This window comes from Scyliorhinus canicula, chromosome 4 (assembly GCF_902713615.1).
Source record: "Scyliorhinus canicula chromosome 4, sScyCan1.1, whole genome shotgun sequence".
Lineage (NCBI taxonomy): Eukaryota > Metazoa > Chordata > Chondrichthyes > Carcharhiniformes > Scyliorhinidae > Scyliorhinus > Scyliorhinus canicula.
The window spans coordinates 80,384,405-80,410,690 of NC_052149.1; the positions used below are offsets into that span (position 1 = coordinate 80,384,405).

The window sequence follows — 26,286 nt, forward strand, 5'->3', positions numbered from 1 at the left end:
AGATCATTTATATATACTAAAAACAACAGAGGTCTCAGCACTGATCCCTGTGGAACACCACTAGCTACAGATTTTGATTCTGAAAAACACCCTTCCACCCGCCACTCTCTGTTTTCTATACCCACTCCAGTTCTGTGTCCATCTAGCCAGCCCATCCCGAATCCCATGTAATTTTAGTTTTTGTACCAGTCTGCCATGTGTGACCTTACTTACAAGAACTATACTGAAATATGCAGCAAATACAACACAGGGGAAGAGAAGAGTGAACATAATAAGTAAAAGATAAAAAACCTTTGTTTCGGATGGTTGTTTCTAGCATAACTTCCTTCAAGGCTTTCAGTTGAAGATTTTGGATTCCAGTCTGTAATGGTTTTCACTGTAGATTCATTCAGATCTCTGCAGTTACAGAAACTCAGCAATTTTCCTTTCTCATTACACTATACCCAGTATAGGACAGCCTGTTGTCTTGTTGTTTCCTCAACGTATTATTCCAGAAACCATCCCGTGAGCACTTAAGGAATTCCTCTTCTAAAGCAGGGTTTTTTCCTGGGACCCACTTTTGCCAACCGGTCGACCTGCACAACCCACATCTGCTGACCTGCACGACCCACGCCGGCCAACCTTCGCAACATACCATTTTCACTTCACCTGTAATGCGACAGGTGAACCTGCTTGATCCTCACAATCTCACTCCATTCAGGTTCACAGGAAGAGAAGGCAATGCGCATATCAGGTGCAGAATTCAGACAGTTTCTTTGAGCTGTCTTCATCTTTGTGAGGACGGAAAAGCCAACCTCGCACATGTAGCTCGTTGTGAAGGGGATCATTTCGCAAGTAGGAAAGCATGGATTTCATACCTCAGTTCGTAAACTCTGGCAAGCACCAAATCCCTTGAACATACCTCTGTGTGGGACAATGAAAGTGTGTGCTCAGCCCCCATATTGGAACACAGAGCTTCAAAAAGCCTGGCATTGAGTGCGCTGGCTTTAATGAAATTCACAACTTCCATAATTCCTTTCAACACCACTTGAAAATCCAATGGAATTCCTTTCGACCCCAGTGTCTCACTAATGATTCCAAACAATTTGCTGACCAGCTGCCTCCTTAATCCGTATTACAACTCCGCTGTTTTTCCCAGTCATGTTGGCTGCTCCATTGCTTGTGGTTCCTCTGCAATGAACCCAGTTGAGCCCGCACTTTCCAACCATGTAACTATTCAATGTATGAAATCTCTGTGCCAGTCATGCTGGTTGGTAATGCCAGGCAGCACGACAAATCCTCAACAAATTCATTGTGCCAAACATGCCTAAAACAAACTAATAGGGTTGCACAATCTGAAATGTCTGTACTTTCAGCCAGTTGTATTGAGAACTCCTCTGCTGACTTTAAACGAGAAATAGGCTACACGTCTATATTCTCAGCAATATTGCAAATTCGGCGAGGTACTGTGTTATCACTAAGTGGGATCCATTTCAGTTTTTCAGCTGACCTCTCATCTAGGACCGTACGAGCCATGTCCAATTCTGCAGGGAGAATTAATCTCTCTACGACAGTGTGGGGCATTTCCTCTTTAGCTACACAGTAAGCTACCATGTACAAGGTTAATTGTGCTTTGTCATTAAATGTTACATTTCTGCTAAAGACTTCACCTGACGATTTAAGTTCTCGCTGCATCCTTTGAAAGAAATCAAGAGGTTTGTCCTCGAACTCGCCATGCTGAGTCTTCAAATGCGTTTGAGTTTTGAGGGTTTAAAACTCTCATTTGCATTGGCACAATTAACAAAGTCATACATAATGAAAGCATCTTTCTACACCCTTGTTCCCGATTTCAGTTTCTTCTTAGCTGGCTGTTCACCAAAGGCCCTGAAACTCTGCATGCAGCTCACACTTGCTCTGCTTTCTCCTGCCGTAGACTCTCCTGAACAGCTATCCAGCAGATTCAGTCGTGAGATCCTGGCCTGTTTGTGTCTCTGGCCCTCTTCCTTATAATAAATTGATCCAATGAAGGAATGGCGATATAGTTCCAAGTCAGGATGGTGTATAAATTGGAGGGGAGTTTTCAGGCAGTTGTGTTGCCATGGCCAGAATTCTGTGCTGCCTGGGTGAGCTGCCTGTTAATTGGGTGGCCAGCAGGAAATAATGTTCCAGGGCCAATCATGGCTGGAAGCATACTTCAAACCTGATTTCAGGCGAAAACATTCAGGTCCATATGTCGGTTGCCTTTGACCTTCTCGGTGGTAAAATTTGCAGATTTGGAAGGTGCTGTTGAAGTAGCCTTGGCAAGTAGTTACAGTAATCCGGACGATCAGGCTTATCATTGATACAGTTTTCAAAACGCTGGTCAAAGAGGTGAGTTTCAATGGAAGATTTTTCTTGAACCTGCTCCTCTAACCTGTTCCTCCAATCGCAAGCTGTTTTTCTCCTGCGTTTGCTTCTGATAGGATGCAAATAAGGGAGAGACAGTCTCTGATTGGAGGAGCAGAAAATACTGGCACTGGTCAATGTGCTAAGGGCTGCCAGGCTGAAAGATGCAAAGGAACAGTGGGGCAGGACCCCGGGGAGCCAGGCATACCTGACCCGGAGCCCAGTGAGGGTGAAGTCAAGGCACATTAGGACCTGGAGAGGACAAAGTCGGGGTTAGGCAGGCAAGTGAGCCCAGTGAGGATGGTCAAGGCAAGTCAGGACTAAGTGAGGGTGAAATATGTGAGTATGTGTGTGGACGTGGGTTCGCATGAGTCTGCTTTACGCCCAGCATCCGGTTTCTCACTCACTCACCAACTCATACACACACATCCACTGACCCTCTCACATGCTGATCGTTCTTATTACTTTTTTAAACTTAACAATATATTGCTATGACATTGCTGTACTTCTGCGCAGCATTTTTAAAAATAACATTGTTGTACCTAAATTTATAAAATTTGCTCTCAGCACCTTGAGTGATAAAATTATGCAAATGTGTTCCCCCCCCTCCCCCAAGCAAAGTGATTGGACAAGCCTGCTGTGGATTTTCCGAACTGCTGCCATGGTGGAGGAGATAGTGTATGTGTAAGGGGTTGTACCCAGGATATCAATCAGGCCGGATGTTTTGTTACACTGGACTGCAGTAGAGAAGTTTCTTTATTTTAAGTTACATGGGGAGGCGGTGACATAGTGGTATTTTCAAACATAGAACAGTACAGCACAGAACAGGCCCTTCTGGATTAGTAAACCAGAGACCCAGAGTAATGATCTGGGGACCCAGGTTCAAATCCCGCTACCGCAGATGGTAAAATTTGAATTCAATAAAAATGGAATTGAAAGTCTAATGATGACCATGAAATCATTGGGAACAGGATATATGGTTAGGAGAGAATTTCTTTTGGAAAGGAACTCTGATAGGGACACCAGAGGTCATGACTGACATACTGAATGAATACTTTGCATTTAACTTTACAAACGAAGCGGATAAAGATACTGCTGCAGCTGAGGAGAGGGGAGTGGAGAACACAAGAAATAGGAACAATAGTAGGCACGGAGTGGCCCCTGCACAGGACTCTGCCCACACTCCCCAGGTGACTGTCCCCTCCCCATACCATGACAGCCCCCATGGAATTCTTCCCCATACCCCTGATTCCCGAGGGGCTTCTGATTAACCGTACTGTGTCCTCCTTCAAGTCTCTTTTCCTGCATTTTGACATGCAGCTTCAGAGACACCTGTGTTGATTGCATCTCACCCGACACATGCCCCGGAAGGTTGGGCAAAACAGGCACGGAAGAAATTTTGCCCAAATAATTGGGTATGGAGTGGCGTCCTGGCATGGATTGCCATTCCGAGGAAGTTATGGCCAAATAGGTTTTGGCAACTATTACCCTGAAAGATTTAAGATTGCCACCTCGAGCTAGGTAATAGGGAAGTCTCTGACTGGAAAGGTGGAAAACTGGCATTAATTCACCTGGCTTTGAAATAAATTCAATATTTAATTACAGAATCCCACAAATTTACTGGGAAAGCAGAGGTAGGTTCTTTACCCAGAGTAGTGGGGGCATGGAATGCACTGCCTGTGGAAGTAGTTGAGTCAGAAACGTTAGGGACCTTCAAGCAGCTATTGGACATGGATTATGGTAGAGTAATGGAGTGTAGATTAATTTGTTCTTAAGGGCAGCATGGTAGCATTGTGGATAGCACAATTGCTTCACAGCTCCAGGGTCCCAGGTTCGATAATGTACAAACTCCACACGGACAGTGACCCGGGCCGGGATCGAACCCGGTTCCTCGGATCCATGAGTTAGCTGTGCTAACCACTGTGCCACCGTGCCACCTTTTCAGTGACGTTCCAAATAGGAAATGTTTGGTGTGACTTAATGTTTGTGTGACTGGGGTCAAATAATCTTCTTTACACCATAGCGGCACTGTAGCACAGTGGTTAGCACTAATTAATTCACAGCTCCAGGGTCCCAGGTTCTATTCCCAGCTTAGGTCACTGTCTGTGCAGAGTCTGCAGGTTCTCCCTGTGCTTGTGTGGGTTTCCTCCGGGTGCTCTGGTTTCCTCCTACAAGTCCCAAAAGATGTGCTGTTAGGTAATTTGGACATTCTGAATTCTCCCTCATGAACAGGGACAGGCGCCCGAGTGTGACAACGAGGGGATTTTCACAGTAACGTCATTACAGTTTTAATGTAAGCCTATTTGTGACAATAATAAAGATTATTATTATTTACATGCATGTTTCCAACATGTTTTCTTGTCCAGCTGCCCTAATTAGCATCTCCACAGTGTGGAGGGCTGACATCATGAACCACAGGAAGCTTTAAGAAGGACATTTCCTCTCTGGTTACAAAGCAGATTTGTATATTGAAATAAAGTCCTCTCACATAAGCTTGTTAAGCTTTAGCTTATTGGGGTCAGCAGGCCTTGTCTGTTACCTGTTCTTCAGAAACAACAGTTAACTGCTTTCAGGTGTCACACGAGACACAAGGGTTAATGCAGCAGTACATCATCAGATTTTGACAGGATCGGGTAAAAAAAAACATGGACGAACGTAGAAAATCTGGAAAAAAAGAACAAGAGTATGTTCTGAAATTATGCAGTGTCTGAATTCAGAAAAGGGAGGTTGAACATTTGAGGTTAAATTCTTTGACAGAGCTGGGAATAAGCAAACCACTTATCAAAAAAAGGAGGAAAATCAAAAACAGGTAAAAGTTGCCAATTAAATATACTTAATCTGACTACAAGAAACAATTAATGGCCTAAAAATCTCTACGCATCAATTTTTGGCCACTGATCCAAAGGAGCATGAGGTACGATCTCTGTACCCGAATGAAGAGGTCTGAGGTAAGCCCAATGTTGGGTCGTGCCGTATTTCCATTAAGCAGGTGACCCTGTTTAAAATTCACAGCACACCGGTATCATTCCTCGAGTGAAACTGGGACCACTTTGTGTATTTTCAATTTAACATAGGCAGTCTCAATGAAAGGTCATTGATGAAACGTTCACTCTTTTTTTTTCTCTTCACACTTACTGCCTGACCTGCTGAGCATTTCCGGCATTTTCTATTTTTATTATGAATACCCTTTTCCCACCTTACTATGGAACTATAGGAACAGGACAATGTCATTAAATCCTCAAAGCAGTTCACCATTAGTCCATGGTTGATTTGTATCTCCGCTCCATTTGCCTGTCTTGGTGCCAAAACCCTGAATCGGTTTACCTGACAACAGTATTACTGAGTAACTTAAAGTATAGTTTAGAATTCAGAAGGATTTTCTACATTATTTAGATATTTATTTTTATTAATTAAATTATACACTTAAAAATAGATCTATTGCCTCTTCTGTCTGGAGACAATGAGTCTGATTATTGCTCAGTCTGCTAATTTCACTAACTTGCCAATTTTCCACACTGCCTGCTATTCCAATTGCCCTAATTCTGGTTCCAGATGGTGACATTTAGGATTATCTGATGCTGAGCACTGATGAGCGCTGTTAAAAAAAGATTTCAAGAATTAAAATGTTGAGCAACCAAAGTGCCTCGATGTATATGCAGCAAAGATAAATTTCAAGCAAATAACCAGCCTGCAAAATCAACAAGGTTACCATTATATAAAGTAACAAACTGTACAGGTTTCTGCAGATAAGAGGCCTGGATGGGGTCAGTGGGTGGGGAGTGGCATCAGTGGGTGGGGAGTGGCGAACTGCAAAAAAGGATAAGATTAGGAAAGGAATTGCAAGGGTTTGGCTGTAAAATATGTATTATACATGAGCAATCACTGCTGAAGCTCCTCAGCATGGAGGGTAAGCAACATTTTAAAATTATAACAAATTAAGCAATGCAAAATAAAAAAAATAAATGGTGGGAATCCTTCATGGGTTAGGGTGCAGGAGGACTTGCATAGCGGTTATTGGATTACAGAAAAACAGCACGAAATTCGGAGGGGAAACTTTTGTCTAATGTATTGCCTTCACTGCTTTTGAGGTTTCCATGCACAGATAGGGGAGCTTCAAGCGCTTTCCCATCATCCTGAGTTGAACTGTAAGGCCGCCCTTTGGCCACCAATTGGTCAATTTCTGGATAACCGCTCCTGGGCTATTATGGGGATCTAACCCTGTTTTATCCCGAAAGTGGAATTTTCAGGTTTCTTTTGTGGTGCAGTGGGTCAGGAAAACGTGGGGGCCGGAGGGGGAAGCTGCTGGCCCCAAGGACGGCCTCCACCATACATTTAGCCACTCGGTGCAAAAAGAAGTTAAGGGGTGTGTCCAATGAAGTAACACTATCAGAGCCCACCCTACCAGCAACCTGGGCTTATAAAAAAATAAAAATTGAAACACCCCTCCACCACGGACCCCCCTCTCCCCCCCCCCCTCCCCCTCCAGCAAGCCACCGCGGTAGCACAGTGGTTAGCACTGTTGCTTCACAGCGGCAGGGTCCCAGGTTCGATTCCCGGCTTGGGTCACTGTCTGTACAGAGTCTGCACATTCTCCATGTGTCTGCGTGGGTTTCCTCCGGGTGCTCCGGTTTCCTCCCACAAGTCCCAGAAGACGTGCTTGTTAGATAAATTGGACATTCTGAATTCTCCCTCAATGTTACCGAATTGGCGCCAGAGTGTGGCGACTGGGGGATTTTCATAGTAACTTTATTGCAGTATTAATGTAAGTCTATAAACGCTGGCACTTCCCCAACGATTCGTTTGATAGCGTCACTTGGCATAAGGTTCCTGCTGTTATAAAGTCTGAGGCTTGTTCTGCGTGATGCAGTGATGATACACTTGTAGATCTATGAAAAAAATAGTATGAAAGAAATGAGCTCAGAGTGTTGGGTGACGGTCAGTTGTGACAACAAATTCAAACTGCTGAAAGAAGAATTCGGGAAGAATTCTGTCACAAAAATGTAATCAGTGCTTGGCGTAGACAAGATTAATTTGGATGATATAATGGTAGGACTGTGGAAATCTCTCACCTAAGGTTGGCTAAGCGTATTTCCTAGACTGCATTTCTTTTGTAGTGATATGCGAAAACAGCTGTACTTTTGTATATTCTATTTGATCTAATAAAAAAATGAAAACATTAGAGGGTGCGAATGTTATGAAAAACCTCATTACTTTTAAGTCTTATCACACACCACATGAAGGTAGAATACCACACAGCCAACCACAATCACTTGTAGATGTAGGTGTTGCTTCAACATAAACCATAATGCAACATTGAGTCACAAAAGTAAGTGGATCAAGATATTCCATTTAGATGTTGATCCCAGGCCGTGCTTTTGGATTCTATTTGATTCTTTCTAAATGAGATTTTGTTTTGTTGATTGAAGATTTAATTTTGTTGATTTGAAGATTTAATTTTTTATAGAAGATTATGCATGTGATCATATTTTGGTCAATGTTTGAGATCATTTGTTACAGGAGGTTCACTGTAACATTGTTTGATGGTCAGCTTTGAGGCCAGGTATTCCCTCCTACATTAGTTAGGAACATTGGAACATAGGAGTCAGAAATCTGGCCATTCGAGCCTCTTCTGTTATTTATTAGATCATGCCTGATCATCAGCCTCAATGTCTCTTCCCTACATTTTCCTCCTAGCCTCTGATGTCATTAGTCTCCAGAAATGTTATCCATTTCTGTCTTTTTTTTAATAAATGTTTTTTATTGGATTTTTGCAGAGTATATTTTTCTGTCATGTACACAGGATATGGTATATCTATATATATGTAAGTAGGCATCCGTTTGTGCCTGCAAGGCACTCCAGAGGGCAATCCTCGAGTGGGTCTGGTGCTGGTGTTGCTCCTTGCTTCTCCCAGGCGGATTTCGCTGCCATTGTCTTCTCGTCCACGCTGCTGCTTCAGCCGGCCCTCCTGTCCTCTGCCTGTATTCTCCTTTTTCTCTGTTCCTGTGGATGTCACGTTGGTTAACGTTTCCCTGCCTCCCCTCCTCCCCCGTCCCCACTTTCCTGGCTCTCCTCTATTGTTCCCTATCTCTTCCCTCCTTCCACCCCCTCCTCCCCAGCCATACGAATGCCATGATTAGTTTGTCTAATGCTTTGAAAAAGGCCGTGGGGATGTAGATCGGGATGGTTCTGAATAGGAAGAGGTACCTGGGCAGTACGTTCATTTTGATCGTCTGGACTCTCCCCGCAAGGGAGAGTGGGAGTGTGTTCCATCTTTGCAGGCCCTTTCTTACTTCCTCCGTCAGACTGGTGAGGTTCCATTTGTGGATCCCTTTCCAGTCGTGGGCTATTTGGATCCCAGATAGCGGAATTTGTGTCGGGCTTGTTTAAACGGCAGTTCCGTTAGTGTTGCCCCACCTACTTGTTGGTGTACCGGGAAGATCTCGCTTTTGCTCAGGTTGAGTTTGTAGCCCGAGAAGGCGCCAAACTCTTTCAGGAGCGCGATGCTTCTTTCCATGCTGCTTTGTGGGTCCGAGATGTAGAGGAGCTGGTCGATAGAATTGCAGTTTGCATTCCGCACAGATCTGGCATGCTTTAGTCATGGCCTTGACCTCCCCTGTGGAGTAGGGTAGGTTGCGGGACTTGATTAAGTGGGCAAGCCGGGTGACCCCCAGGTGACAGAGGTCATCGTGGATGGATCTCAGGCGGTCCAATTGCGCGTTGGCACACGTGCCGCGGGACAGGGCATTTGGGGACTCATTGAGCTTCCCCGGGTGATACGTAATATCGTACGTATAGGTGGAGAGCTCTATTCTCCACCTCAGAATTTTGTCATTCTTTATTTTGCCCCGTTGTGCGTTATCGAAGGCGACCGACCGTTGGTCGGTGACGAGGGTGAACCTCCTACCGGCTAAGTAGTGCCTCCAGTGTCGCACGGCCTCCACTATAGTTTGTGCCTCCTTCTCGACTGTAGAGTGCCGGATTTCCGAGGCGTTGAGGGTTCGGGAGAAGAACGCTACTGGCCTGCCTACCTGGTTGAGGGTAGCAGCCAGGGCGATGTCTGATGTGTCGCTTTCTACTTGGAAGGGGATGGCGTCGTCCACCGCGTGCATGGCGGCCTTGCTGATGTTGGCCTTGATACGGCTGAAAGCCGACTGGGCCTCAGCCGTCAGTGGAAAAAACGTGGTCTTAATGAATGGTCGGGCTTTGTCCTCATATCTAGGGACCCATTGGGCATAATAGGAGAAAAGCCCCAAGCACCGTTTGAGTGCCTTGAGGCTACGGGGAAGGGGAAGTTCCTTAAGGGGACCCCATTGTCCACGACGTAGCCGAGGATGGCTAGCCGGGTTGTGTGAAACGCTGCTGCTACTGTCCCAGTACCCTATGAAACGCATTTCTCTTTGTTGTACTTGAGGTTGAGGGCCCTCTGGAAAACGAGACTCCCTTTGTGACACCAAAAGGAACCCTGAGGAAGTGAAACAGCCGGCCGGCTGCCTCGAAAGCCGTGTAGGGGCGGTCCTGTGGGCGGATAAGGAGTTGATGATAGGACAATTTAAGGTTGACCGTGGAGAATATCCGATACTGGGCGATTTGGGTCACCATTTCTGCTATGCGGGGAAGTGGATACGCATCGAGTTGCGTAAAGCGGTTTATGGTCTGGCTATAATCCACGACCATTCGCTGCTTTTCCCCGGAGCGGACTACCAATACTTGAGCCCTCCAAGGGCTGTTGCTGGCCTCTATGACCCCCTCTTTTAGTAGCCGCTGAACCTCTGACTTGATGAAGGTCATGTCTTGGGCACTGTACCGGCGACTCCTGGTGGCGACGGGCTTACAGTCGGGAGTGAGGTTCGCGAAGAGGGAGGGTGGCGCAACTTGTGAGTGTCGCCAGGCTGCAGACTGTGGGTGGGGTCAGGGGCCCACCGAACTTCAGTGTCAGGCTCCGGTGGCTGCCCTGAAAGTCCAGACCGAGCAGCAGGGGGGCTCAGAGGCGAGGGAGGATGAAGAGTTTAAATCGGGTGTATTCAGCGCCTTGAATTGCGAGGTCAGCGACACTATACCCCGTGATTTGTACCGAGCGGGACCCCGAAGCGAGGGCGATAGTTTGGGAGTCGGGGTGGGTGCGCAGGGAGCAGCGCCTTACCGTGTCCGGATGGATAAAGCTCTCTGTGCTCTCGGAGTCGAATAGGCAGGGAGTGTCGTGGCCGTTGACTGGAACCCGCATCATCGAGTTCTGCAGGTGCTTTGACCGCGATTGATCAAGTGTGATCGCTCCTAGTTGCGGGCCGTCAGAGTCGAACTCACAAAATAGCCCCCCGGAGTCACAAGATGGCCGCCGTCGCCGGTCGAACCGTGTCGGGTTTCGAAGATGGCCGCCGCCAAGTTGGCCGCTCCCATGACTCGCACGAGGTCGATGACGCGTCGGAAGTGGCAGCGCAGCCGCTTTGCGGGGCCTGTGAGACCGAGAGCTTGATTTCTGGGCCTGGTGAGGGTTTCGTTTGTGGCCTTTGGGCCCAGCCAGGCAGACTTTAGCGAAGTGCCCTTTCTTCCCGCAGTCGTTGCAGATTGCGGAGCGGGCCGGGCAACGCTGACGTGGGCGCTGGCCTTGCCCACAGAAATAGCATGGGGAACCCCCGGAGTGAGTGGATCGCCGCGCGGTACAGGTCTGTAGCATGGCCGAGTCTGGAGCGGATCGAGAGGGGTTCGCAAGGTCCGCGGAGTACGTACGGAGGTTAAGGTGGGCCGTTTCGAGAGAAGAGGCGAGCGTTACCGTGCCTTGGTGATCCTTTGCCCCGTCTTCTAGGAGCCGCTGCCGGATGTACGAGGACCTGATACCGGACACAAGGGCGTCGCGAATATGCAAGTTCCTGTGGTCTTCTGCCGTCACTGCTTTGTGGTTGCAGTTCCTCGCGAGCGCAGTGAGTCTTTCCACGAACTCGTCCAGCGTTTCCCCGAAACGCTGGCTGCAGGTTGAGAGCAAATGTCTGGTGTGTACCTCGTTAGTAGGTTTTATGAAGCGTTTCTTCAGTATTTCGACCGGTGCATCATAGGCCGTAACGTTCTCGATCACGGCGGAGAGTCGGTGGCCCACCCGGCCCTGTCCATCTCGATGTGTCTGTAGATTAAATTGAGGCACCCTCAATTACGACGCGAGAGCGCGGTCGGTAATCAAAAGGCTTTAATCTACAGAGAACTGAACAGCATCCGAGAGAAGTGTGCTCACCACATGGAGCCTTATCCTATATACCGTTTCCTGGGGGCGTAGCCAGAGGCGGAGTCCCAGGGTTCCAAACATCTTAAAGGGGCAAGGTATTAAAGGTCAGGTACCGTTTACAGCAGCTATTAATACCGTTCATCACAGAAGGGCTGCTTTTGCTCTATTGAATTTGGCCCGTCTCCTGGCGTGGTCTGCCCCAATGTCCTCGTACACTCTAATGAGTTGTCCTTCCCATCTGCAGGTCCTGTTTTTCCTGGCCCAGCACAGGATTGTTTCCCTGTCTTTGTGGCAGTGCAGTTTGGCTATAACTGCCCTCGGGTGTTCCCCCGCCCTGGGTTTCGGGCGCAGTGACCGGTGTGCTCTGTCCATTTCTGGTGGGTTGGGGAAAGTTTCCCTCCCCGCTAAGTTGCCCAGCATCTCGGCCATGTATGCCGTGGGGTTTCTACCCTCAATCCCCTCTGGTAGGCCCACTATCCTGACATTTTGTCGTCTTGAACAGTTTTCCTGGTCGTCCACCCTGCCCTTCAGGCTCCCCTGCGTTGTGCCAAGTCTCGCCACCTCCTTCTCCAGGGCCGTGATCCGGTCACTCATGTCAGTCGTAGCCCTCTCCAGCTCCTTAATGGTTGCCTTTTGGGTTTCCAGCTTCTCCTCCTGGGCTTCCAGTTTCTTCTCTGCTCTGCCCAGAGTGAGCTGCACCTCCACCAGGGCCTTGGCCATTTCTGCCTACACTGCAGCCTCTATGTCTGCTCTGGCCTCTGCCTTGTTTTCCTGCTGGTGTTCCCTCAGCGCCTCGGCAAAGACTGCCTTCCAGTTCCCCTCTGGCCCAGGGGGAAAAAGCTCCTGTCTCCCAAGTTCTTTTTATTGCGGCGAGGCTTCCATTCCGCTGCTTCGTGCGCCAATTAGCTGTTTGCTTTTGGTGCCCTTTCTCCCTCTGCTTTGGCTCCCTTCTGGCATTTTTCCCCCTATCTCCCCCCCCCCCCCCCCCCCGCCACCTTTTCTCTAGGGAATACTTTATCAGTTTGATGGTCTTCCTTTGCTGAATTCTAAATTACTGCCAATCCTTCATTCAGAAAAAGTGCACTTAACTTTGTCTCTTTAAACATTATTCTGCATTCTGATCCTATTTGATGCTTGCTTTCACTTTGTCTGCCTTCTAATTTTGCTTGCTACATTTCTACTTCCTGTTATCAGTTTTGCCTGCCTCCCTCCAACCTGAATTCACCCTCAGGTTCCTATCCTTCTGCAAATCTAGTTTAAACCCTTCCCAACAGCATTAGCAAATGTTCCAGCAAAGATGTTAGTCACAGTGCTGCTAAGGTGCAACCTGCCCATCATTTACAGGTCCCACATGCCCCAGAACTATTCCCAATGCCTCGGAAATCTGATGTCCTCCCTCGTACACCAATTATATGGTCACATGTTCAATTGCTCACTCCTTCTATTCCTATGCTAATTAGCAAATGGCACTGCAAACAATCATGAGATTACTGTTTTAGTGGCCCTGCTTGTTAATTTCTTTCTTAACTCTCTGAAATCTGCGTCCAGGACCTCCATCCTTTTTCCTACCTCTGTCCTTGGTATGATGTGGTCAACACCTGTGTCTGTTCATCCACCCGAGAACAATGGGCGCAATTCTCCGCACTCACGACGGTGCGGAGAATAGCGGGGGTCGTAAAATTTTACGGCCATGGCTAGTCCGACGCCCTCCCGCTATTCTCCCCCCCCCCCCATGCCCGACTCCCGATATGAATCGCTGCCGCCGTATTTTTACGGCCAGCAGCGATACTCAGCTGGCCGATGGGCCGAGTTCCAAGCCCTTTACGGCTGTTTTTACGAACGGCAAACACACCTGGTCTGGCCGTTCGTAAAAACGGCCGTAAAGTGCCGATTTTTAAAACCATGGCACCGATTGGCACGGCAGTACCACGGCCGTGCCAAGGGTGCCATGGGCCCGCGATCGGTGCCCACCGATCGCGGGCAGCGGGTCCGATACCCGCGCACTCTTTGTCCTTCCGCCGCCCCGCTGTATCACTTCGCGGGGCGGCTGAGGGGCATCCCGGCTCGCGCATGCGCAGGTTTCGCGCAAATGCGCGATGACGTCATCCGCGCATGCGCGGGTTGGAGTCTTCCAATCCGCGCATGTGCGGCTGACGTCATGTGACGCGTCAGCCGGCGCAAACTCTGGCAAGCGGGCTTAACGAAATTCGTTAAGCCCGCGATGCCGGAGTTTACGGCGGCGGCATGCTAGCCCCGACCGGGGACCAGAATCGGTTCCCGGTCGGGGAGGGGGAGGCTGGCTTCAAACCCGCCCGGATTTGACGCCAGCCTTACGATTTCTCCCTCTCTGGGAGAATCGCGCCCAATGTTCTGAAGCAGCTCTGTGGCATCATGACACAGGCACAAAGGAAGCAACATACCATCCTGGACTCAAATCTATGGCCAAAGAAACACCAGTCTATTCCCCTAGCATCTGTGCCACCTGTAGTACCAAGGACTAGAATCACTGCAATGCAGAAGGAGGCATTTGGGCGGCACGGTAGCACAGTGGCTAGTACTGTTGCTTCATAGCTCCAGGGTCCCAGGTTCGATTCCGGCTTGGGTCACTGTCTGTGAGGAGTCTGCACGTTCTCCCCGTGTCTGCGTGGGTTTCCTCCTTGTGCTCCGGTTTCCTCTCGTAACCCAAAGATGTGCAGGTTAGGTGGATTGGCCATGCTAAATTGCCCCTTAGTGTCCAAAAAGGTTAGGTGGGGTTACAGGGATAGGTGGAGTAGGGTGCTCTTTCCAAGGGCTGGTGCAGCCCTGATGGGCCGAATGGCCTCCTTCAGCACTGTAGATTCTATGAGGCCATTTGGCCCATCAAGTCTGCGCTGACCCTCTGAAAGAGCGCGCTGACCCTCTGAAAGAGCACCCTGACTATCACAGTAACCCCACCTAATGCTGTGGATACCAAGGAGCAATTTAGAATAGCCAATCCTCCTAACCTGCACATCTTTGGACTGTGGGAGGAAACGGGAGCACTGGGAGAAAGTGCAAACTCCTCACTGTCACCCAAGGCCGAATTTGAACCCTGGTGCTGTGAGGCAGCAGTGTTAACCACAGAGCTACCGTGCCATTCCAATTGGTTCTTGCTTCACTCCTCTAAGGAACCATCGCCGTCACCGCTATCCAAAAGGGAAAATCAGTTAGCAAGTAAGATGGACTCAGGCGATGTTCTCTTAGACTGCCTAGACGTCATCCATTCCCTCTCTACCTGAATGCTCCTAACCTGCTGTGTGACCAATCCACTAAATGTGCTATTCACTTAGTTCTTTGCCTTGGGGAAGCACCATAGAGGCTCCAGCCGCCCTTTGAGTTCTGAAATCTGGACCTCCAGTTTCTGCAAGCAGTGACAATTCCTGCAGATGTTTTTTTCTCCACCACATGGTCCATCCATAACGTCACACAGCTGAGCTGCCCTGCCATACGTTAACTTTGCAAACTATTTATTACAAGTTGAATAACTTGACAGTTACTTACCAATCAACTTCTTCCCCTGTACCAAAGTAAAAACCAAATACTGGAGGCTGAAAAAGATAGAAATAAAAAGGATTCCCTCCTTTCCCTCTGTAGCAAATTTCCTCACTCAATAAAGGCCTAGATTGGCACTCTGTTATGCTGCACTTCGTTTGGACCTCTTTGCCCTGAGGTTTTGTTGCTTTAACCTCTTATCTGATCTCTGAGTCCAAGAGCCTCACTTTCGTTTTAGTTGGAGAGTCTTCTCCACTAATAATATCTACTGGCATCTGACTGAAGATCGTAGTGAGCATGTTGGTAGTGAACATGTAAAAATGTGCATTGAGTCTTGCATCCTGAGGGGGAGGGAGCGCTTCTTAACTAACTCTCATTGTGTACAAAACAATCAGGTGTACCAGTACATCCCCATCCATCTGTTCGACGATTCAATCTCGTGTATCACCCTCCAAAGTGCAACTAATCCTAACGACTTGCATCTTACTTTTCTGAAAGTATTTAGAAGAGAGATTTATTTATCCTTTTCACAAAGAGATTGCACAAACAAAAGTTTCGGGCTGGATTCTCCACACCCTGACGCCAAAATCGCGGCCGGCGCAAGGGCGGAGAATCCATTTTGGCGCACAAAATCGGGACCGGCGCCGGCTCCCCGATTCTCTGGGCCCTGAAAAGCTCTGAACTCAGAGAATACACCATGCCACGTATCCCCTTCCTACGGCCATTGCTGGAGGTCCGCCCTGCCATTCTCCATCCCTGACCGGCCAAAATCCCGACGGCGTGGATCGAATGTGGTCCTGCCAGTCGGGATACCGGAGAGATTCAGTCCGCGGCCGCCATGGTCGGGGGCGGGCCGATCAGAGGGCAAAAGGGGTCTTATACGGCACCAGACTAATTTTGGGCGGGCGGTCCGGGTCGGGAGCGCGGCTGATCGGGAGAACTATTTGGAGGGTCCAGTTCTGCGGTCTGAGTCCGCCATGGAGCATGGTACGGCACTGGAGGCCGCCGCCATGCGCACGCACGGCCTCTGACCTGGAAGTGCAGAGGCCGTATCTGCAGCAAAAGCTGAGAGCTTCCTGGCAGTTCACTGCTGACCCCCTGCAGGGCTATGAATATGAGGCCCTCTCACGCCAGTTTTTCTGCCGTGAAAGGCCACAGTTTTTACGACGGCGTGGGGACATAGGCCCAAAAACATAAATCCAGCCCGTGGTCCTTTACAGTTCAGCAAGAACTTTCCAAGGCTTATTAGGCAAATTAAGGATGGTTTTAAATTAGAAGAAGAAGCTTATAATGCTGTGAAGCAGCCCAGAGTAGCATTGAGGATTGGGAAAGTTTTGGAAACCAGCAAAGGGTGACCAAAACGTTGATTAAAAAGAGAAAGATTAGAATAGAGTAAAGTAACTGGGAATCTAAAAATGAGTTGCAAGAGCTTTCCACAAGTGTATAAAAAGGAAGAGATTGAGGGTTTAAACATTGGTCCCTTAGAGGCAGATTGGAGAAATTATCATGAGGAAGTAGAGAGTAGGGAAAAATGGGACACTTTCAAATAGGCAACCCGTGGAGTGCTGCAAGAATCTGCTGGAACCTCAACTATTTACCAACCATGTTAATGGGTTGGGTGAAGAGACCAAAAGTAATGTATCCAAATTTTGCTAGTGATATGAAGCTAGGCGAGAGCGTATACAAACTGTGAGGATAACACAAAGATGGTGCAAAGAGCTATCGGTAGGTTATTGGATTGGGCAACAAGGTGGCAGATAAAGTTTAATGTGGGAAGTGCGTGGGTATTCACTTTGGAAGTAAGAATAGAAAAGGCAAATTTTTTTTAAAGGCGTCCAGCTTGGTATTCAGAGAAACTTTAGTGTACTTGTACAAGGAACAGGAAGTTAACATGCAGTTACAATAAGCAATTAGGATAACCAATTACTTTTATTGCAATGGGACTGGAGTGCAATGATGAAGATGTCTTGCGACAATTATATAGGGCTTTGGTGAGATCACACTTAGAGATTGGTTCTTCTGGTTCGAGAATCTTGAACGTAGGAGCACAGTCAGAGGATAAGGTGCCAATAATTTGGGACTGAGGAGAAATATTCTAATTCAGAGGGCTGTGAGCCTTTGGAATTCTCCACACTGCAAGGGTTGTGAATGATCCATCATTGAATATATTCAACGCTAAGATAGACGGATATTTGATCTCTCAGGGAATCAAGGATATGGTGAGCAGGCAAGAGTTTAGGCAGAGGGGCAGCCAGGGTCCTATTGAATGGCAGAGCTGAGCGAGGAACCGAATGGCCCTCTGCTGCGCCTATTCCTCATGTAACTATCATGAGTCCGCCTTATGAGTAGCTGGACTTTGGCAGCACAAATCATTTCTTGCTAGCCCTGTGCCCAATAATCCACAGCTGCTAAGGCACGGCAAAGTTCTTTGCACTGTCTGCTTGATCTGTTTGAGCTCCCTCTGGTTAACTCCACCTCCTTATTTATCCTATTAAATCGACGAAAGAAGATTGAACCAAGCCTGTCAGAACACCTGTGGTGGGTCAGTCTACAAATTGCTGATTGACATTGCCTACTAGAAGGGAAGTGCTGTAATACTGTTAGGGGGTGACTTGAAACCATCATGTTGATTAGTTATCCATTGGATCTTGCGAGAAAAAGACATTCAGTGCCTTTAATCAGGGTGAGAATCACATTATTCTCCTCTTCTTCTGCCTCTTGGACAGCCTTCAGCAGCCTCTTGATAAATCAATCTTCATACGGTAAAGATGTTCTGATTCTATTTTTTTGGGACACTTTTATTAAGTTTTCTTCATTTTCTACGTAAGCACATTGAAGAATTTTATGTGCTTCTCTCTGGTCCATTCAGAATTTTCAACAACCTGGATCGTTCCACACTTGAGGTCTACTATCGGCTGAACATCTTCATTTTATGGCAGCCATGGGGAGGGCTGATAGGCAATATCAAGCAGATCACACTGTTATTTAATATAAATATGCTCCTGGACATTCTGGAGAAAAACCCGGACGATAGTTTTAATGAGTTTTTGATGGCTTGGTGTGGAACGTCAAAGTGAATGATTACTGCTGTGAATGTGGAAAGCTACTTATTGTGCTCTGTATTTAGGTCAGAAGTATTAACTACAGTATCTAAGGCAGTTTAAGACTTCATAACTGTGCATCACCATTTTTGATGTGTTTTGGTTGCAGTAGCCTATCACTGGAAACATTTGTTGTTCCGTTGAACAATAAAACACATTCTAACTGTCATTCAAGTGTAATAAGATAAGCCTGTTGGACAGCTGAAGTCTGCTTTTGGTGAGAGGAGGCATGGTTTTGGAATCGTCTGGAGAATTGTTCAGAAAAGCTGTCTGGAATTAAATCTGTTTTCCATTGTTGTGAATTATGCTCTGTGTCTTTGTAAAGTTTCGCAACAGTTCTGGCGTGCTGTCGGAAAAAGTATTACTTATGTTTTAAAGTGGAGACAAAAGTTCTTCCAACAGTGTTGGAGAAACAAACTTTATCCATTTCTCAAATCTGCCACTTGGACAATAAGTTATCAGGAGAGATGTTGTCACTACCTTAGCACAGGGTCGCCTGCTGGACCTGCTCTCGTCCTGTGGGCATCAGAGATAAGTGGAGCAAAGTGCTAAAGTTAAATTTTAACCACTGACCTGGTGCTCCTCTAAGTTTTATGATTCAACCGCTTTGGTTGCTGGAGAATGACACCTGTATGCTGACCTCTGCATTTACATTGAAAAGACTCATTCCTTAGTACGACTGAAGAGTAGACCCTAGAAAACAGAGGTTTCCGATTATGCCCTCAGGATAAGGAATTTTGCTTTAGCTGTAGAAACACGGTTGGGGGAGGAGGGTGCTGGCAAGGTTGGAAGATCGTGGGCACAGATGCCACCCACTCAAGACTTGAACAAAGAACCCGTCAGTATAAAAACTCCTTTGAACTATCATAAAATAATGTTTACATCATACGAGTTGTGACTTTTGTGTGGGTCCAATTTATAAAGCGTATTTCTTAACTTTGAAACAAACTGAGAAACTCATAGCCTGATCAGAGGGGTTCTTCACAGCTTTTAAACCCTGATTTCCAATCTGTCTTTTTTTTAGGTTGAACATCAGGTTTCCCACAGACTAACTGTATCCGTCCTAAGAGCCCAAAAGGTAACAAAGGGAACTTTTGGAGATCTACGTAAGTACATTTGAGGGTGTTTTCCTGTTCATTATCACCTTTGGCTAACTTATTCTTTCACATATGATTTGAAAGGTTGTTGGTTTGCACCCTACATCAGGGTGTGAGTATCTAATACAGACTGGCATACCGTATAAGAAATGAGACATTAAGCTGAAGGCTCCTCTGCCTCTGAATCTGTGATCTAAGTGGACCTTAAATATCTAATGGCACTATTTAAAGATCAGGGAGTTTTTTTCATATTCCAACCAACATTCCTCCCTCAATCACCAGAAAAAAGCAGACCGACTGAACATTTATCCCTATTCTGAAATGTTGCTGGTGCTGAATGGCTGACACATTTCCTGTCACAATGTCACTTAAGTTTTTTTTTATAAATTTAGATTACCCAATTATTTTTTCCAATTAAGGGGCAATTTAGCGTGGCCAATCCACCTACTCTGCACATTTTTGGGTTGTGGGGGCGAAACCCACGCAGACACGGGGAGAATGTGCTATGTCACTTAAGTTAAAAGTAATTCTTTGTGTTCGTTCAGATTTTTAAAAAGTGCAGTGTAACAACAAGAAATTACAAGTATCACAGTTCCTGTGATAAATGACTAAAATAGGCTAATGCACTGCTGACACTGATAAGAACATAAGGGCATAAGAAATGGGGGCTGGGGTAACTATTCCACCATCCAGCCCAGTCATGGCTGATCTTCTGCCTCAGTTCCACTTTCCCACCCACTCCCCATATCCTTTGATTTGCTGAGACCAAAAATGCAAACCCACCGACGAAGGACCATAAAACTCTGCCCCAGGTGTGGTCTCACCGAAACCTCTTACAGTTGTAGCGAAACTTCCATATTCTTGTGCTCCAAACTGATCGCAATAGAGACCAACCTGTTATTTGCCTCAAGTGTTTGCTGTACTTGCTTGCAAACTTTCTGTGCTGTTTAAACTGTTCAGCCCGTTCACTCGAATTCACGTTGTGCAGTTTACAAAATGCAAGATGTTATTAGCTTTTAGTCCTTCATTTATGGAAATAAAACAATAAAAATAATTCTGTGTTATGGAAATTTCAACAATCTTCAGAACCGTAGCATAATGGTCATGAATTGGTACATTTTAGTGAACTGCAGGTTATGATTCACAATACACTGTCTCATCATCTACTCTCAGTATTGATGTCTATTTACAATAAAAGGCTTACATCAATTAATTTGATATATCTGAATTTCCCCCAGTTTGGACGCGCCTCTTTAAAAAATCATGCCATGTAGTTGTTTACAACAAAGACATCTTAACATTCAAAGAAACATTACATTTCATATACAAACATACAAAAGGAGCAGAAGTAGGCCATTCAGCTGCTCAATCCTGCTCCACCATACAATAAGATTATGGCTGATCTCTTTGTGCGAGTTCCACATTTCCTATCTATCCTGGTAATCTTTGATTCCCTTGCCTAACAAGAATCTATCTACCACCGCCATAATATCTACCACCGCCATAAAAATATTCAGTGACCCCGCCCCCCCCCCCCCCCCCCCCCCCCCCATCTCCGCCGCCATCTGAGTCAGGGTTCCAAAGTCGCACAGCCCTTTCGGGGAAAGATTCTCCTCACCTCTGTCTTAAAAGGGTAATTCCTAATATTGAATTGGTGTCCCTTAGTTTTAATGCTCAACTGCTCTAAAGCATAAGACGGATAATGTTGAGAGGTGCCCTCCTCTATAATGTAGGAACCATTGGCAAACAATCAGGTTTTCTTATTTATTCATGCATGGGATGTGGACGTCGCTGGCTGGGCCAGCATTTATTGAACTGATTGATTTGCTAAGCCGTTTCAGAGGGCATTTGAGAGTCAACCACATTGCTGTGCATCTGGAATCACATGTAGGCCAGACCAGGTAAGGATGGCAGATTTCCTTCCCCGAAGGACATTCGTGAACCAGATGGACCTTTACAACAATCGACAATGGTTTCATGGTCATCATCAGACTTTTAATTCCAGATTTTTATTGAACTCAAATTTCGATGTCTGCCATGGTGGGATTTGAACCCGGGTCCCCAGAGCACTAACCTGGGTCTCTGGATTACTAGTCCAGTAACAATACCACTGCGCCACTGACTCCCCGATAATGGCGATTTGTCTTGCTAATGGTTTGCAGCCACATTTCACATTTTCAGTCCTTGCAAGAAATGTTTTAAATTCTGGCTTTACATTACCTGTCTAATATTTATACAGTATTACAGTTTTGTCCAAATGGGGTTGTCAACTCTGATTGTAGTCGTGGAGAGTTCCTACCACCATGTATCCAGCCAAGTTAAACACAACTTATTTCCTTATCATCGACATTTGCATAACTAATAAACATAAATGCTTAAAAGGGAGTGGAAAGAACACCCAATTCTTTATACCGGATAACATTTTGTAAAATGTTATTAACATATTCTTCAATGATACAATTTGGCTGCCCACCTTCAAGATCCGGGCAACTGATGCACCTCACAGACTAACACTGGGAAAGTTCCCTTGCAATGGGATTGTGTTGGGAGCCATCCTGATGCAACTCCTGACTATTTTCTCAGCCTTCTCACCTCTGTTCCGATTACTAGGAGCTGATAAAATTCTGTCCATTGTGTCTGCACCGGCCAATAAAAAGAGCTATCCGGCCTATTCCCCTTTCTGCATTCTTTAATTTCACACACTGTCTTTCTAAAGACCCAGAACTAATGTTGACCTTGTGGAGGTTGCTCCAGCTGTCAAAGTTTTCAGTGTAAAAATAAGTGCTGAAAATGTTTGCACAAAGGAAGCAATTTTTATATTTCCATTTTGTAGTCAATGTTTAACTACGGGTTATGGGTGTCGGGTGGATACGTGGGTTTGAGTAGGGTGATCATTGCTCGGCACAACATCGAGGGCCGAAGGGCCTGTTCTGTGCTGTACTGTTCTATGTTCTATGTAAAAGAACCTATAACTTACAAAAAGGTTTTGAGCACAAAATTTGCACATTGCACTCTTTAACCAGGTAAGTTAACAATTCAGGTGTAGACCTTTTATCTGAAGTGGAAGAATCTGCAGAGAACAGCTTTTTAAAAGGAAGATAAAAAACAAAAGTGAAGACACACACAGGTGCTACATGCATAATTCCGCAACTGTTCTTTCTGCAGATGTTGAGTGACCTTTTTGTACCCCTCTCCTGAGGGATTGTATGCAAACCGCTTCATGCAGAAGAGTTGAATTTGGAAGTCAGTAGGTTGGAGCTGGTTTCCTGATGTGGTCACATTTTGAGCAGTGTAAATCAATCTCCCAAACCTAAACCAATGCACTCCTGCAGTTCCCCTTCTTTGTCTTTCAAAGTTAAACATGGCCTGTATTCAAGGCAGCTTTTGGGAAGTGGTGATCTGGTTGTTATGTTGGAGACTTTAAAGTAAATTTGTTTCCTCGATCAAAATTCATCAATTTGCAATACAAAATACTTTCGGCTTTACCATCATAAAGTCTGCTCTTGTAGCCCAGTATTTAAGTGGCTACTCTAATTAATGATTTTGTTAAATGATAACCCTCAGAGGATATTAATGGTGGGTGATTCAGTGATGGTCATGAATGAAAGTAGCTCTCCACCAAGGATGGATAGATGATAAATGCGAGTGATAAATGTCAGGGAGGATGATAAATGCTGACTTTGACAGTGGTGCTCGCATTTCAGGAATGAATAACAATAACAACTTGTACTTTAATAAATGGTGTATTTTGGTTCTTGACCCTTTCGCCAATGGGAATAGTTTCTCTCCATCTATTCTCTCTAGACGCCTCGTGATTTTGAATACCTACATCTAATCTTTTAATCTCCACTTAACTAAGGAGAACTGCCCCTACCTCACCAATTTATAAATGCCACTGAAATTCCTCATCCCTGGAACCATTCTCAGAACTCTTCTACACCCTCTCCAAAGCCTTCATTGCCTTCCTAAAGTATGGTGACCATAATTGGTGGAGTATTTCATTTGAGGCTGAAGCAATGTTTTAGAAAACTTCATCATCGCTTCCTTGTTTCTGTACTTAATATTTATATTTATGAAGTCCAGAATCCCCTGTGTCTTTTTAACCACTTTCTGAATCTACCCTGCTACTTTCAATTTCTTGTGCACATATACCCACAGATCCCGCGGCTCCTGCACCCCCTTTAGAATTTTATCCTTTATTTCTTTTGTGAGGGCCATGAAGGGTCCAGCACGGGTCTATAAAGTCAAAAAGAAAATAAATTTTATTTACAACAATATTTACATAGCACCTGTATCACTACTCTCGCTTCTGTCGTGAGCCGGTACTGAATTGGCCAGCTCTATTTATACAGCTGAGAGATTAACAATTGCTCCACCCCCTTATCGGGGGAGCTCACCTTCTCCAAGATTCCAGGGATAAACAATTGCCCCCAGCCAATAGGATCTGGACAGGTTACAACAATATCCTACCAAAATGTATAATTCCATTCACACTTTTCTGCTTTAAATTTCATTTGCCATCTCCATCCAGTGCCTATTGTTGGTAAGATTTTCTGAAATCTGTCTAAGAGATCTGGAGGCTTGTGTAGTTGAACATCAATTGTTTATTGTTAGCACACACCTGTACATGTATCTCTCCGTTTTAGCTCTGTCTAGGTGCTATCTTCATGCCTACTTCACTGAGACTCACGCTATACTCAGTTTATCATCATGTGACTCTCTACATCATAAAGTGGGTGTTATTGTTCTCCCTGTCCCACATTAACCCTTACTAACCTGAACATCCTTCTACTTCACCCACATCCTTTTGAAGCTCATCACTATCCTTCTCACTGTTCAATGTACTTTAGAGTTTTGTGTCACCTGCAAATTTTAAACATAAGAATATAAGAACTAGGAGCAGGAGTAGGCCATCTGGCCCATCGAGCCTGCTCCGCCATTAAGTAACATCATGGCTGATCTTTTTGTGGATTCAGCTCCACTTACTCATCCGTTCACCTTTTATTCCTTTACTGTTCAAAAGTCTATCTACCTTTGCCTTAAAAACATTTAACGAGGTAGCCTCAACTGCTTCACTGGACAGGGAATTCCACAGATTCATGACCCTTTGGGTGAAGAAGTTCCTCCTCAACTCAGTCCTAAATCTGCTCCCTCTTATTATGAGGCTATACGTCGTAGTTCTAGTTTCACCCGCCAGTGGAAACAACCTTCAATCCTATCTATTCCCTTCATAATTTTATATGTTTCTATAAGATCCCCCCCTCATTCTTCTAAATTCCGATGAGTATAGTCCCAGTCTAATTAGTCTCTCCTCATAAGATAATCCTCTCAACTCCGGAATCAACCTAGTGAATCTCCTCTGCACGCCTTCCAGTGCCAGGACATCCTTTCTCAAGTTAGGTGACCAAAACTGTACACAGCACTTCAGGTGTGGCCTCACCAGCACCCTATACAGCTGGAACATAACCTCCCTGCTTTCCCTAAATTCCATCCATCTAGCAATGAAGGACAACATTCCATTTGCCTTCTTAATTACTTGCTGCACCTGCAAACCAACATTTTGTGATTCATGCACAAGGGCATCCAGGTTCCTCTGCACAGCAGCAGATTGCAATACTATCATTTATATAATAGTCAATTTGCTGTTATTCCTACCAAAATGGATGACCTCACAATTATCAACATTGAACTCCATCTGCCAGACCCTTCCCCACTCACTTAAACTATCTATATCCCTCTACAGACTTTTATTTTCCTCTGCACTCTTGGCTCTACCACTCATCTGCGAACTTTGATACTTTAGACTTGGTCCCCAACTCCAAATCATATATATAAATTGTAAACAATTGCGGTCCCAAAACTGATCCCTGAGGCACACCACTAGCCACTAGTCACCAACCAGAAAAACAACCCGAGCGGTATTCTCCGCTCCCGATAAAAATCGGGATGGCCGTCGTGAAATCGGCCAAGGTTCACGACGGCCACGGGGCCCGCTCCCCGCACTTAATTCACTCCCACCCAGGGGGCTAGGAGCCGGCCACCGTCGTACCGGAAATGACGCGCAAAACGGCGCATTTGTGAGGTCATCCGCGCATGCGCGGGTTGCCGGTTCCAACCCGCGCATGCGCGGATGACTTCATCGCGCAGACAGCACGAACCCGCGCATGCGCAGTGACCGTCTGTCTCCTCAGCCGCCCGGCAAGACGTGGCGGCTTGATCTTGCTGGGCGGCGGAGGGGAAAGAGTGCGTTTGTTTTGGACACTGGCCCGACGATCGGTGGGCACCGATCGCGGGCCTGTCCCCTCCCGAGCACAGTCATAGATAGAGATAGAACAGTACAGCACAGAACAGGCCCTTCGGCCCTCGATGTTGTGCCGAGCAATGATCACCCTACTCAAACCCATGTATCCACCCTATACCCGTAACCCAACAACCCCCCCCCCCAACCTTACTTTTTAGGAAACTACGGGCAATTTAGCATGGCCAATCCACCTAACCCGCACATCTTTGGACTGTGGGAGGAAACCGGAGCACCCGGAGGAAACCCACGCACACACGGGGAGGACGTGCAGACTCCGCACAGACAGTGACCCAGCCGGGAACCGAACCTGTGACCCTGGAGCTGTGAAGCATTTATGCTAACCACCATGCTGCCGTGCTGCCTGTCGTGGTGCTCCCATCCCAATCGGGCCCAAACGGGCATCTGGGGCCCATTTCACGAATGCAGCGACCAGGTGTGGTTGCTGCCATGGTCAAACGGGCGTGAAGGTCCGGCCGCTCGGCCCATTGGGCTCGGAGAATCGGCGTTCGCCGTGAAAAACGGCGAGCGGCAATTTTTACGAGCGGGGGGGGGCGCCAGGGGGACGTAAAAAATGTCGGGAGGCCCTCCCGCGATTCTCCCACGGCGCGTGGAGAGCGGAGAATTCCGCCCCCCCATATATCCCAATCTTTGTTTTCTGTCAGTTAAGCAATCCTCTATCCATGCTAAGATATTACCTGTAA

The 26,286-nt window shown here is 46.5% G+C and overlaps 1 protein-coding gene across 4 annotated transcripts in view; it reads left to right on the forward strand.

Annotated features, from left to right (window-relative positions):
* The window catches only part of LOC119964711 (cytosolic phospholipase A2-like), a 183,268-nt gene that overhangs the window by 41,174 nt on the left and 115,808 nt on the right, over window positions 1-26,286 (forward strand). Inside the window, exons 1-2 of one of the 4 annotated variants that reach the window (XM_038794592.1) lie at window positions 17,631-17,769; window positions 19,212-19,293. In XM_038794592.1, coding sequence (XP_038650520.1) covers window positions 17,710-17,769; window positions 19,212-19,293 — 142 coding nt within the window. In that variant the 5' untranslated portion in view covers window positions 17,631-17,709. Of the gene's footprint in view, window positions 1-17,630; window positions 17,849-17,908; window positions 18,405-19,211; window positions 19,294-26,286 lie in introns of those variants that run through there. The other 3 variants (XM_038794594.1, XM_038794595.1, XM_038794593.1) reach the window with 3 other exon arrangements.